The following is a 13,222-nucleotide window of genomic DNA, read 5'->3' on the forward strand; positions in this document are numbered from 1 at the left end:
TCAGGATTGTTTTACGACCCACATACTTTGTCTGATGCAGCTTTGTAGTGATGCAGAGAAATTAACAGGAACATGAGAGTATGCTTGGCTGTTTCTGTGTGTTGTTTGGTCAGAAGTGAGATTTGTATTTGGCTTTTGGATGAAAGGGCAAACAACTTTCTCTTTCTGCCTGTTCAATTGTTTGGTGATTGGCTTATGAAAAATAACAGTTTGTATTTTCAGCTTCTTGCACTGAAGTCTTTCAAATCCAGCCTTGTTTCTCCTGCTGAAGGAGCTGCAACCTTCTCCAGGGGACTAAAACTCATTCAGGAGTCAAATGTTGTTACTTTAACAGTAATGATGGATATTTTATTTGTAGAGATGGCTAGGCTACACAAAATTATGCTTTTATTTTTAACAAGTTGAAATTTCCATTTTTGAAAAGCAGAAAATAGCACGGTACAGTATGGGAACATCATCTAAACTCAATTTATTTGTGGGTCTATAAGTGTTAAATATGTGTAAGCATTGGTTAACTGAGGTTCTGGAGAGAATTACATCAACATGTTATGGCTATAAAAAAGACACACTTATGTCAAGGGTGGTTTCCCCATATAAACTAACAGGTATTTTGTAACTATAAGGAATGGAAACTTCCTACTTTCAAATTCCTTGCATTTGTAAACATAACTGGCCAGTTCAGTGGGAAGATTCGTCTCTGTAAGTGGCCACTTAAATATTTTTCAAACTTGTGATTGAGCCTAACCGCTGTGACAGGCAAACGTGTTTAAGTGAAGCACATGTAAAAATTGTGGCAAATTAAGTGGTCGGCTCTTCCTGGTGGGAATATTTAATGATGGATGCACTTCATTTCAAGCACTTAATCAACAAATAGGAAAACATGTTAGAAATTAAAATGTGGCCACAGAAATTTGTTGTAGGAAACTTTTTTTTGCGGCATCTTCTAATCAATTATTTGTAGAAAGAGGAAGACTAGACAGTTATCCTACTTCCTCTTTGTATTTCAGTAAAAGCCTTCACCACAACAAAACCTTCACTTCATGTGCAGAAACGAAATGCACAAAGTTAAAACATTTACTTTAGGTTCAGTACATGGATGCTCTGTGTTTAACACAATACAAGACTTTGTGTGTCATTGCATAAACGTTGCGAAAGGTTGACTATAACTACAGATTATCTGCAGCATATTTGACATTATTTCACTGTCATATTTCCTGCTATAAATCCTTCCTTATTGGAGGAATACAAAAGCAGCGAGGTACATATTCTCCACTAAAGAAAATATTATTTAAAGATATTTGGAAGGTTTATGCAGGTGACAATATCTATATAGACTACAGCACGAGAAATCATTGTTGTAACGTTAAGTCTGCCAATACTGAGCATGCTTTTAGACTTGCATCAGGAATGTTGGTGTTTAACAAAATGTTCTCTCTTCCAGCTGAAGGAGGAAAAAATGAAGGCTGATCTGGAGGCGCCTCTGCCGGCTGGACAGGAAGACTTTGCGATCCGGTGTCGAGATGTGTGCCGATCGTATGGCAAACTGAAGGTCCTCAACAACCTGAACCTGGCTGTGCCACAGGGACAAATGTGAGTAGAAAATACCAACACAACCTGTTAATTTAGAGCGTTTTAACTGGACAAGACTATAAATTTTCATAACAAAAGTCAAGTGTAAAAATCAAAATGTAAATACTGAGTGAAATAGTGAAAAGCTGAAGGTGTTTTACTTCCTGTATCACTAACAGCAACAAATATTTGACTCTTTCTTTTCTTCTTGGTGAGCAGATAAATGCTTAACCTGCAAACAATGCTGACATTTCTGGGTTAGGTGTCGGGACCCAATTCAAGCTGCTCATCTTGCCTTCACTTTTGTCAAGCATCTATTGACTGATTAGCTGTTGAAAGCTTAATTTCCTGCAGGATATTCAGGGTTATCTTTATAAACATCTACATTGTTTCTCAATAAGGCCTTAATGGGAAAATTCCACTATCCCACAGGGGAAGGAGAGCTTAGCATGACACTGCAAAGAAATTTTCAACCTGATGTGTCGGTGACAGTTCAGCTCTAAGTGCACACATTTTGCTTCTGGTGTCGCTGTCTCTTAGTTCGTTCCGTTGTCAGTTTCTTATAGATGATCTACATTCATTTTTCTCTAATATGAATCTGCATTCTTGAAGTGACAAGTATGACAACAAAGAATGGGGCCACCAAAAACGTTGACCTATACTTTGTGTGCACATGAAAGCATTGTTACATGCTTTCCTGTGCACACAAAGTATGTAAGAGAAAATAAAGTCAAATGAACAACCTGGCAAATTCTTGAAGGTTTCTCATGTTTCTTGCTAGCTGGAAATATGTAAAACATGAATGTGAAAAACCAGTAAAACATGCAGACAGAACGAGTGTTACAAAACCCCACTGTGCTCTTGGAATATAACTTATATTGTTCCATTATGTTATTGTTCATTGTTTTAAACCTGAGGATAATTATCTCATTGATTGTAGAATGAGTATAGGCACTTTAACTTTCAAAATAATATAAATAATATAGTCTTTTATCAAGTTTTTCAAACTTAAACTTAAAAATGTGTTGAACTGTCATTGGCCTGTCTCCCGTCCAGCTATTTAAGCCATCAGTATTTCTAGACATACCTGATAAAAGTGCATGTGATAACAGAGTGCAGTGCAAACTCTGTGTGATGTATCTGAGACCGTTTGTAGCCTAGATATGAAAAAATACAATTTTTGATGTATCCAAAAATGGCTCTACATGAAAACCACTTTACATTCAGCAGACGTTAGTTGTAAGTTGACATTATGTATGAAAATAGTCACAAAGCCATTGCAATTTGATTTTTTTAACACTTAGCAGCATTAGCATCTCAGCGTCTTCAGAGGCTGGTATTAGACTGAAACGTCTAAAAGGAAATATCTGTCTCAGATTAGATTCCAGGAACACCTTTTTTCTAGAATGGTGAACTAGTTTCCTTTCAGTTAACTCAATAACCAGAAAGAGCAGCATTCCCTAGTCACATACTTTTGTACTGTCCCAGTGTTTCCCTCTGCAGGATCACGCTTTAAGTTCTATCTGAAATTTTTGTGATTGTGTTTTTCAGTTATGGCCTTTTGGGGCCTAGTGGATGTGGGAAGACCACACTTCTCAAATGCATTGTGGGAACTTTGAAAATCTCACGAGGTCACATCACTGTGCTAGGGAAGCCGCCTGCGTTTCCTGGCCACGATATTCCGGGGAAGAAAGTCGGATACATGCCACAGGTAAACACCACATAGTATATATTCACATTAAAATGCGTACCTTTGCTCTTGTTTTAATTTTTTTGAAATACTCATGTGCCCAAAGATCCTTAACATATTTGAATAAAGCAGCAAATTTGTTGAAGTGACACAAAGGCAGCCCTACCTGGTTTTATGTATTCTCTATTATTTGGTTGTTCTTAAAAAGCCTGTGAACTTACAATCAAAGTCCTTGCAGCCATTTGTCCACAGAAGGTTTAAGCAAGTGTGTTCTGTCCAGAAAATTATCACCCCAACATCCACATCAGCTGCTTTAAAGCCATAAAGATTGTATGAAGCCTTGCTCTGGGGCTTCTGTAATTTGGCCTTTGCTGCAATGAGCCACCTGTACCTGAGTGAGCCCCATTACTGTCATTAGGTATCTGATGAAGTAGATAACACAGCATAGTATTTGTCGTCTTGTGTGTAACCCTGACCATTGCATTCATCCATGCAGGAAGTAATCTGCAACCCAGAGTGGGAGGAATGTGACACCTTGAATGTTTTCTGTTACAGCAATGCGGACAGATGCATCTTTAAACTAGCGATATATACTGCTTTCTTGAAATTGCTGTTGCATAAAAAATGTATATCTGCTGTTATGTAAGACTTTAATCCTTCAACAAAAAGTACCAGCTTTAATCCTTCCCAGGAAGCAAGAAAATAAAGTAAAAGCAGTAAGAGTAAAACAGATGCTAACTTTGTACATGTAATAGATTTACATCCACTGGTGCAGTTGTATTTGTCCTGAGGTGTGCTGGAAATGTTGGTGTTTGTGACTCAATCAGAGCATCAGATATGAGTTTCATTTTCTGCTTTTGTGCTGCACAGGAATTGGCGTTGTACAATGAGTTCACCATTAGCGACACCCTGACCTTCTTTGGCCGAATTCACGGCCTGACATCTAAGGAAACCCAGGCACGCATGAACTTTCTCATTGACTTCCTGGATCTACCTCAGAAGACCAGTCTGGTCCGAAATCTTAGGTAAAAACCACATATGATGCAGCAGTTGACCTTACAGATGTGTAAGAGTGATCATCATAAAAGCGTATACTAATATTGAAAGTGTTTTTTCTGCAAACAGTGATGTGGTTCATGGATGTTAGATTTGATGCACGGAGATGTGAACTCATGCATTATTTCCCTAGATACAGCCAATTTATGAAGGGTAGCACTGTGCTTTTGCAGATGTCTGTGTGAAGACTTTAAACCCTTAATCTAAAATCTGTATTTATACCACAGGCTGTAAACCCAGTGTTACACCCCGGCCTAGGCAACCGGGGTGCAACGCAGGAAAATAAAAATAAGGCAAAAACACACGAGAAAAAACTAATACGGGCTTCCACAAAAATAATCCCAAAACGACATTTAAAGCAAGATACGACATTTATTTACATCACCAAACACAAGGCGCCAAACTATTTACAACAGGGGGGGGGGGAAGATCGCGACCATGACATACAGAAACACAGGGCTTAAATACATAGAAGGAGCAATTAGGGAATGGACCACAGGAGGGAAACACAGCTGGGGCAAATTAGACCTGACGAGACAAGGAAACGTAAACTGAACACTAAGATAACACAGACTTTCAAAGTAAAACAGGAAACACATAACAGTCACGCCAAAACAAAACGCCTAAAACAATACACTGCCAACGCCGAACCGTAACACCCAGGCTCAGTAAAACATTATGACTTTTCTGATAAAGCACCAGGTGAAACTCAGGGGCAGTTGTACAGTACATTATATTCCCTTGATTATCACTTTCCATTAGTGGTGTGAGGTTTGACTGATGCCAAGATACCCAATCAAATCTTACCTTGCAAGGCAGCTGGGTTCTTGATCACAGTCATGCGATAATCTTATCTTGCCATGTTTAACGCTGTACTCTTATACCAGATCCACAAATGTAACTGTAGTTGTTTAAGGAGCTCCTGGCCAGTAAGGTAGCAGCCATAGACACAGTTTAGCTGTGACAGAAGACAGTTGGACAGATGGAGCAATAATCAGCCACTGACACCAACTAGATGGTTTGGTAGACTAAGGAACTGCTAGGTTTTTAAGTGCCATAGATTGCAGCTTGTTTTTCTTCTTAGGCACTTTCTATCCTCCTTGTGCTATTGATTTTACTGGATGCAGTTAGCATATTGCAGTATCTCCATGACATAATGCTCACATTGCTCAAAAGTAATTTGGCATACTGGTTGATAGGGAAAAATGTTTATCCCTGACTGGTTGGCAGTGGTTCCTGGAGGTTGCTGGCTGTCACTGGATGAAATCGGTTGCAAAGAAGGTGCTGTACAAAATTGCTTTGGTTGCTAGCAGATTGCCTCGTTGCCTGTAATTTTTAAGTTTGTCTGGATATACTCACTATCATCTAGCCAAGTATTAATAAAACTTGAAAATGTACAACGCAAACAGGAAATGGAGAAGATTTGTCTTCAAAGTAAAAGTAGCGCCTCCATGCCATTGCCAACATGTTTCAAGGTGCAACTTTTACTTTGAAGGAAAAAAGTAAAAAATGTATCACACTTTTCAGTTTCACTACAGTGTGAGAGTTGCTGGACAGTGTTTGTAGATAAATTCATCACTTTCATCTAAAATACAACCAGTTATAAGCAATGACATGGAATCTTTTGCCAACTGGTCAGGAAATACTCATTGTTGTCAGTGGGTCACTGACCAGTCTGTCGGCCTTTGTGACTGGGCTTTAGCAATCATTTTCCAAGCAACTATCATCAACATTCAGCAACCAGTTGAAATACTCATATTTCCCCCATACAAATGTCATTGCCAACTGGTCACAGATCAGTCTCATGCGTGGCCAGAGCCTTATTCACTTCACCCTACATTGACACCATGATTGCCACACATCCAAAATGGTGTAAAAGTTAATGTTGCCTGATTACTTGTAAAGTGTCTACAAAACCTCAATAGTTAGATATATTTGTCCAAATCCAATAATTTTTTGAAGTAGGCCTTAAAAACATTCAGTTTGTGTTGTTTGAGGAACTGTTGGCCGGTTGCTCCACAGCTATGGCTTAATCTTCAATGTAATCGAAGATAAATGGATCATCTGTCAACGTGCTAACTATACTAGCAAGCTATCCTGACTGCTATTTTTTAATATTTTTCAAGCAGCTCCGAATTCCTGTTTTGAAAGGTGGCCCTGGTTTGGAAGTCTTTTATGCAGAGATTTTCTCACAACAACATAAAGAACTGTCTACTGACATGCTAACTATATAGCTAGCTACACTGACTGCTTGTTAGTTTTTAAAGTCTGTCAGACTGCTGCTTGTTTTCCCTAATTTGTGCTTTCTGTAGTGTTTTGCTGATAGGATTGGTTGCGTAACCGATAGTAGATAGACACTGATAGAGAAATGGGTCATTCAATCACATGCCAAGGTTTTTTAAATGTGCCGTATGCTTCAAAATAGTATGCACAGATGACTTTCCAGATGGTTCTTTTTAATAAAGGTCAAATCAAATCTGTCAACAATTTTCTAGTTTAAGTATATAATGAAGTAGACTTGATAGATTACTCAAATTCAGAACCACAGTTAAAGCAATGAGAATTTAGTTTAGTAATGTACTTTGGAGCATTTTGCAGCTATTGTATAAACATTAGCATTTTTCTACTGTGTTTTTCATCAAGGGAAAGTTCCACAAGCCTCCCAAACTATTTTTACTCACAAATTCAAACCAAAAGTAGACAATCTGGCAACACTGGTTTGCATGCTTTTGTGTAGCCATCAAAGCAAAGGTCCCTAGAGTCCTAGGGATATTATGTGAAATTGCCTGCATATTCCAGTCTCCCCTGCTGTTCATAGGCTGCAGCAAAGTCCCTATTTTCACTGTAAAGACATCAAAGTTTGTCTTTTTCAATCTTATGTGCTTAATATACAATATGTGCCCCAAAGTAAAGAGCTTCTCATAAGCAAGAAAGAATTTCTGATTATTCAGAAGTTGTCGCTCTGCATTCAACATCACTCCCACTTGCGTCACCATCCAGACCAAAAGTTTGAGCACCACTACATTGGCAGCTCACTTTGAAACATGCAGCATGATATTTTTTTGTGAACAAGTGATCATATCTGCAGAGTCTTTATGACTAGTATGAAGCCAGCTGCAGCTCTGTTTGCTTGTTGTTATCTAATCACAGTGTCATCCTTTGCACATCAAAAAAGTGAGAGCAAAAAGCCTCATTCTTGAGATGACATTTGCCTTTCTGAGTTCCTGTTTTCCAATCTATGGTAATAACTCCTTGAGGCCTGTTCTTGTTTTTTTATGCTTTTTCAACCAAAAAATAAAAGAATAGTATCCTCCTTTTTACGCTCAGAAGCTTAGTCTGCATAAGCTGTAAAACCTCTGGAAATTATTGAGCGAACTCTTTGATTTAATTTATTTTTAGAAATGTTACTAATTATTCTAACTATAAGAGATATAATTGCTAAAGCTCCGGCAGATCAATGCAAGTGGCAGATTACTTTATGGCCCTTTTATAAGAGTAATCACCATCTCCGGATTCACAACCCTGGTTCAATACAAAGAGCCTTCTGTTGTCCAGGAGGCCCTAACACCAGTTTTCATTAGAGGCTCATTTAATATTCATGGTAAAGTTGGTAAAGATTTTGCAACAGGCTGATGCCTCAGCTTGTTCTTCCCCCATCGTGGGAGAAGATTCACTCTGTTGCCCTTTGATTGCTTTTGTGTTACAGTGGAGGTCAGCGGCGAAGGGTGTCTCTCGGGGCGGCTCTGCTCCAGAATCCAGAGCTGCTCATCCTGGATGAACCAACAGTGGGAGTAGACCCTGTGCTCAGATCCAAGTATGTATACCGTCTGTCTTCTCCTGTATCATGCAGCACACGTGCACCGTTGTTTTCCAGGTGATGTCACCAAATATTTTCCTGCATAGAGAAATGTTTTTGAGGCGCCAGAACTGAAGGAAGATTACTACCAGTGTAATATAGTTATTTTTGCCACTTTTGTTAATGAGAGATTTTCATAATTCATGTATAATAGATCTTTTCATTCACACATAATGAGAAATAAAAGAAAAAGTAGTTGATCCTAAAGGGCAAAATAGAAACCCTGCTGTCAAGCACAGCTAGCAAAAAATCATAAACTAAAAAAAGACATCAAATTAAGAGATTTATAAGAATGTATCATTTTAAAAATCATTTTTAAGTCTATGGCATGTGCACCAGTTCCAATCCCTTCAAAAGTCCTTACAAAAACGTATTTGTGATTTTTTTTTTTTTTAACATTTGTACAATAAATAAAACTATAAATGTTATCTTTAACCAAGCTGAGGACTCTAATGCAGGACACCACTCAGTAAAGGTTTGCAGATTTCACTACAAAAGTCAGAGAATATTGCAAGGAAGGAAATGGGGAATCCTGAGGTGGAAGGCGCAGATGCAGTGGTGCTAGAGGCTTGGCAAGTGAGCTGGTGGGCAAGTCCAGGGAGCACGGGGCATGTCTGTGAGTGGCGGTGAGTGGACAGGCAGAGAATCCGAGAAGCTGAGGTGATGTGCAATCTTTTGCACAGGGCGACAAACCAAGGTAAGACTAGTGAAAAACATGAACCTAACAAGAGAACGGGAAGCCTGAGCAATACTAACATACCAGTAGACAGAGCAGTCAGGCAACAAGTGAGAGGACAAGCCTGAGCTCATTTGCAACAGGTGCAAATGCTGCATTTGCACCTGTTGCAAAGATGCAGGGCCAAAAGGAAGCCGCTTGACCAGACACACACCCACCCTGGGAAAGAGAAGCCAATAGAACGCAAGAAGATGAAGAAGTTCCTAACTTTTGTTTTCAAGGGGCAGCCCATCAGATGAAGATTACTTAAATGGACAGTTGTGTTTTCCTATATTACGGCATAATTAAATATCTTTTTTATCCAGTTTCCTCTCTTTTGAGAGCCCACTGGCATCTTTATATTTTTCTATATAGACAAAAGTTAACACTACAGTAAAATTACATTTCCACTAAGATCTCTGCATGGATTTATCATTCTCTCTCTTATTTACTCAACAAGATGGCTAATATTTAATAAAGTTTTGATAAAAATGTGATAAAGGCTACACCCATATTCATGCATCGATAAGCAAACACTGGTGAAAGCATACTGTACCCCCCAAATGTGTTACTCCAGTGTCATTGTGTAATCACAAAGCCTCTTAAGATCAGACGGCTGGCAGCAAAGCTGTTGCTGGCACAGCTGCGATTTTGAAGCAAACTCCATTACTGAGTGGGTCAAGTGTTTCAAGGATTTTTTTCTGTCTTCTTTCTAGGATCTGGCATCACCTGGTAGAGATTGTGAAGACGGGAAAAGTCTCTGTTATTATCACCACACACTACATAGAAGAGGCCAGGCAAGCCAATGTGGTGAGTTAAAAGGTTGCTGAATAAATGTGAATATGTTAAACACATAAATTAAGGGGAAATGGGACTTATTCAATAGAAAATCAGTTGTGTCTATGAATGTGTGTGTTGATTCCTGTTTTGTTTTTACTCTATAAATCGTTTGTACTTTTTGGATTTTCTTGAATCCAAAGCTCAGTAAAGGTTCACTTGTAGGTTCTCCTGTCTGTAGGAAAAACATTTTATTTTAAAGTTAAGATTAAATGGCTGGTTGGCCTTGAAGTTGAACCTTTGCAACAGAAGAATGAAATGTGTGCTTAAGACTTTGCATACTCTGAACTCCACCCTGTCAACAAACAAATCCAGGTGCTATAAAGAAAACACAGAGAACTGAAAGCCAGGCAGGCACACACAGTCATCATCTCTTTGTAAACCTTATAGAATAGAGTCGCTCTAAAGGTCAGCAGAGCTTTCCAGACTTTAGCTCCTCATATTTACAACATATTTCACTCATGGTGAAACTAATGCTTGGCTCAGCACAAATCCATTCATTCACTGAGTTCATTCATTGTTTCACCAGTAATCTCCTTTGAATATATAGTCTGTAAAACCACATTTTCTCAGCATGTTTATACTCTCAATTTTGGCAGAAGCATCATATTTGCTTGTGCATAGCCTATGAAATTTTGTTTGCAAATGCATAAATTTGTGCAATGAAAAATATTGATGCCATTTAGTTTAAATTTAACTTGAAGACTGGAAGCAGATTGGGGACAAACTGTATAGGGACAGTTTTCTAAAGCTGAAGCTGCTGGCAAGGAAATGTGCAACACAAAGAGCAGTTTTGAGAATACGTGCTGTTTTCACTGTCTCTACCTTAGTTTATAATGAGCTAATCAATAAATTGCTGAAGAGCTGAAGAGATTTACACAGTAGCTCGTGTAACCACAAGTGTCAAATGAAGAGTCAAACATTAGACAATGGCTCATACTTAAACCTACACTTGTACCACTATTGCACTGCTAATAGCTCTAGACAACAGTACAAAACAACCGATTGATTTATTGATTGGTTTTCTATTAGTTGAACGTAACATGTAAGGTCTCTTCTCTAAGTATCAGGTAAACATGTAGAAATCTTACTTTTTATAAGATTTTAGAATAACTCTATCAGTCTCTCGCAACATTGGCACAGTCTTCTTTATGGCATCATTTACAGTTTTTTGAGGTTTTGCGGGAATTCATTTATGCATAGCTCTCTTTATGTCCTGCCACAGTCGGGTTGAGGTCTGGAGTTTGACTGGGCCATTGCAACATCTTTCTTCTTTTCTTTTTCAGCCATTCTGTCATAGATTGGCTGGTGTTCTTGGGATCACTGTCCCATGGTATCAGCGAATTTTAGCTAGCAGACAAACGGCCTCATGTTTGACTCTAGAATACTTATGCAGAGGAGTTCATGGTATACTCAGTGACTGCAGGGTTCACAGGACTTTTGGCTACAAAACAAGCCTAAATCATTGCCCCTCCACCACTGCATTGACAGTATGTATGCTGTATTTGTGCTCGTGTGTTGAATGTGGTGTTGTGCATTATAGCTGAACATCTCCACTTTGGTCTCATCTGTGCAAAGGTCATTGTTCCAGAGGTTTTGTGGTTTGTTCAGATGCAACATTGAAAACCGTTGAAAAGTTGTGCTGCCATGTTATTCTTGGAGAGAATTTCTCCAGGCAACCCTTCCAAACAAGCCATACTTGTTAAGTCTTTTTGTAATTGGACTGTCATGGACTAACATTTAACGCGCTGAGCTTGTAGAGTATGAGATGTACTTCTTGCGTTTCTTTGATCACTGTCTTACCTTTGGGCAGAATTGCTGGGATACCCACTCAAGAATATTCAATTTCAATTTCACTTCAATTTTATTTGTATAGCACCAAATCACAACAACAGTCGCCTCAAGGCGCTTATTTTGTGGCCATTTGTTAATGCAGTGCTGAGGTGTCACCTGTCATAGAAGTGGTCACATTTACTAATCAGTTAATCAAGTTTATGTCTGCACTTGGCTGCTACTTACTCTCTTAATTCCTTTGTTTTTCCAAAGTTTACTGTCTTTCATTTTCACATGACTGCAAATTCACCACCGAGGCAAGGGCATTGAAAGGTCAGGTAAAAGTTTTGTGATGGTAGGAATTCCACAGAAATTCCACAGTCAGAAGTGGTGATGGTGGCTTCACACAGGACTCACAAAGTTCAAGCACTTTATCTGTGTCACAATCATTATAACCTGGATCCAGAACGTCTCCACTAAAACCAGTCTGCCCACTCAGTCCTATCAGGCATGTCTCCATTTTCACTTAAAACGATATCTGTGTGAAGGACTGAGACAAATGGGCTTATTTGTTCCTGTCTTCGTGATACTTTGACAGACGTATGTCAACTGACGGAGCACCCAGTGGAGCAATGCATCACTCCACAGCTGAGGAATGAGCTTTTACCATGTCAACATGCTTCTTGCATGCACAAATCTTTTGCTTTCTGGTATAATAAATAAACTCTGATCACATAGCAGCTGCAGCCTTTGTTTATCCATGTTTGACCCACTAAAAAAGACTAATAGGATAAGAGTACCATTCACACACAACAGAATAAGAAGTAGTTTGCTATTTTGTAGATGGCTAACAAATCCACTGTTTGGCTTATCCTGATTTACCGCTCTTATACAACTTTAGAAGCTTATTCAGACAACTGTGTGTTTTGGCTCCCTGACAACAGCTATATGCGATACACTTTGGATTTCTATTAAGATAAGAATTAGCATTTCTTTTGCAGAAGATAAAAAAACATACATTTAACATTCATTCAGCAACATTCAGTGTGTGTGTGTGTGTGTGTCTATAACAAAATAAATCATCTAATTATAAATATATGATTATTTATTAGTACCCTTTTACTTTATAACTAAATAAATAATTGCCAAGAAAAAAAATTAAGTCACTCGTTTTAAAAAGAGAACCTCTCTCTTCTTTCTTTTTCCCGTTGTATAGGTCGGTCTCATGCGACATGGCCGGTTGCTGGCTGAAGGTCCCCCAGATGCCGTCATGAAGCAGCACTGTGCAACAGTGAGTACTCTCAAATCCCAGTACAGACTGTGTGGGTGCCCAGGGGTGGTGATAGTCAAGGCATGGAGGTTGTTTAGTTTGCTTTTTGCTTTACATCTTATGTTGATATGAATAAAAGTTAACAGTGAACTTTTTTTCCTCTTGCAATTAAAACTATGGCTGTGGCACGCTTTCGTAGTAAACCCTCCAAATACACAGGAGGCTAAAAAAGGCTTGTGAATTTTAGCCCATATTATCCGTCCTTCAGACCCTGGAGCATGCCTTCCTGCAGCTGTGTGAGACGTCAGACCAGGTCGACTCTAAACGCGATTCCAGTTCTCCAGATGGAACGTTAGACAAAAGCCAGTCATTTGAGAATGGGAAGGATGAGAGTCAGCCAATTCTTGGAGTCAGATCTCCACCTGCAGAGGAAAGCCTCAAATGTTCAGGTACCGA

General features: G+C 38.9%; 1 protein-coding gene across 11 annotated transcripts in view; it reads left to right on the forward strand.

Annotated features, from left to right (window-relative positions):
* The window catches only part of abch1 (ATP-binding cassette, sub-family H, member 1), a 58,218-nt gene that overhangs the window by 23,447 nt on the left and 21,549 nt on the right, over positions 1 to 13,222 (forward strand). For all 11 annotated transcript variants that reach the window (XM_082557112.1, XM_082557113.1, XM_082557115.1 and 8 more), the window contains 7 exons: positions 1,442 to 1,590; positions 3,121 to 3,280; positions 4,130 to 4,284; positions 8,022 to 8,129; positions 9,603 to 9,696; positions 12,713 to 12,787; positions 13,035 to 13,215. In XM_082557112.1, coding sequence (XP_082413238.1) covers positions 1,442 to 1,590; positions 3,121 to 3,280; positions 4,130 to 4,284; positions 8,022 to 8,129; positions 9,603 to 9,696; positions 12,713 to 12,787; positions 13,035 to 13,215 — 922 coding nt within the window. The remainder of the gene's footprint in view (positions 1 to 1,441; positions 1,591 to 3,120; positions 3,281 to 4,129; positions 4,285 to 8,021; positions 8,130 to 9,602; positions 9,697 to 12,712; positions 12,788 to 13,034; positions 13,216 to 13,222) is intronic.

The sequence above is a fragment of the Aulonocara stuartgranti genome, assembly GCF_965226115.1.
Source record: "Aulonocara stuartgranti genome assembly, chromosome: 13".
Taxonomy (NCBI): domain Eukaryota; kingdom Metazoa; phylum Chordata; class Actinopteri; order Cichliformes; family Cichlidae; genus Aulonocara; species Aulonocara stuartgranti.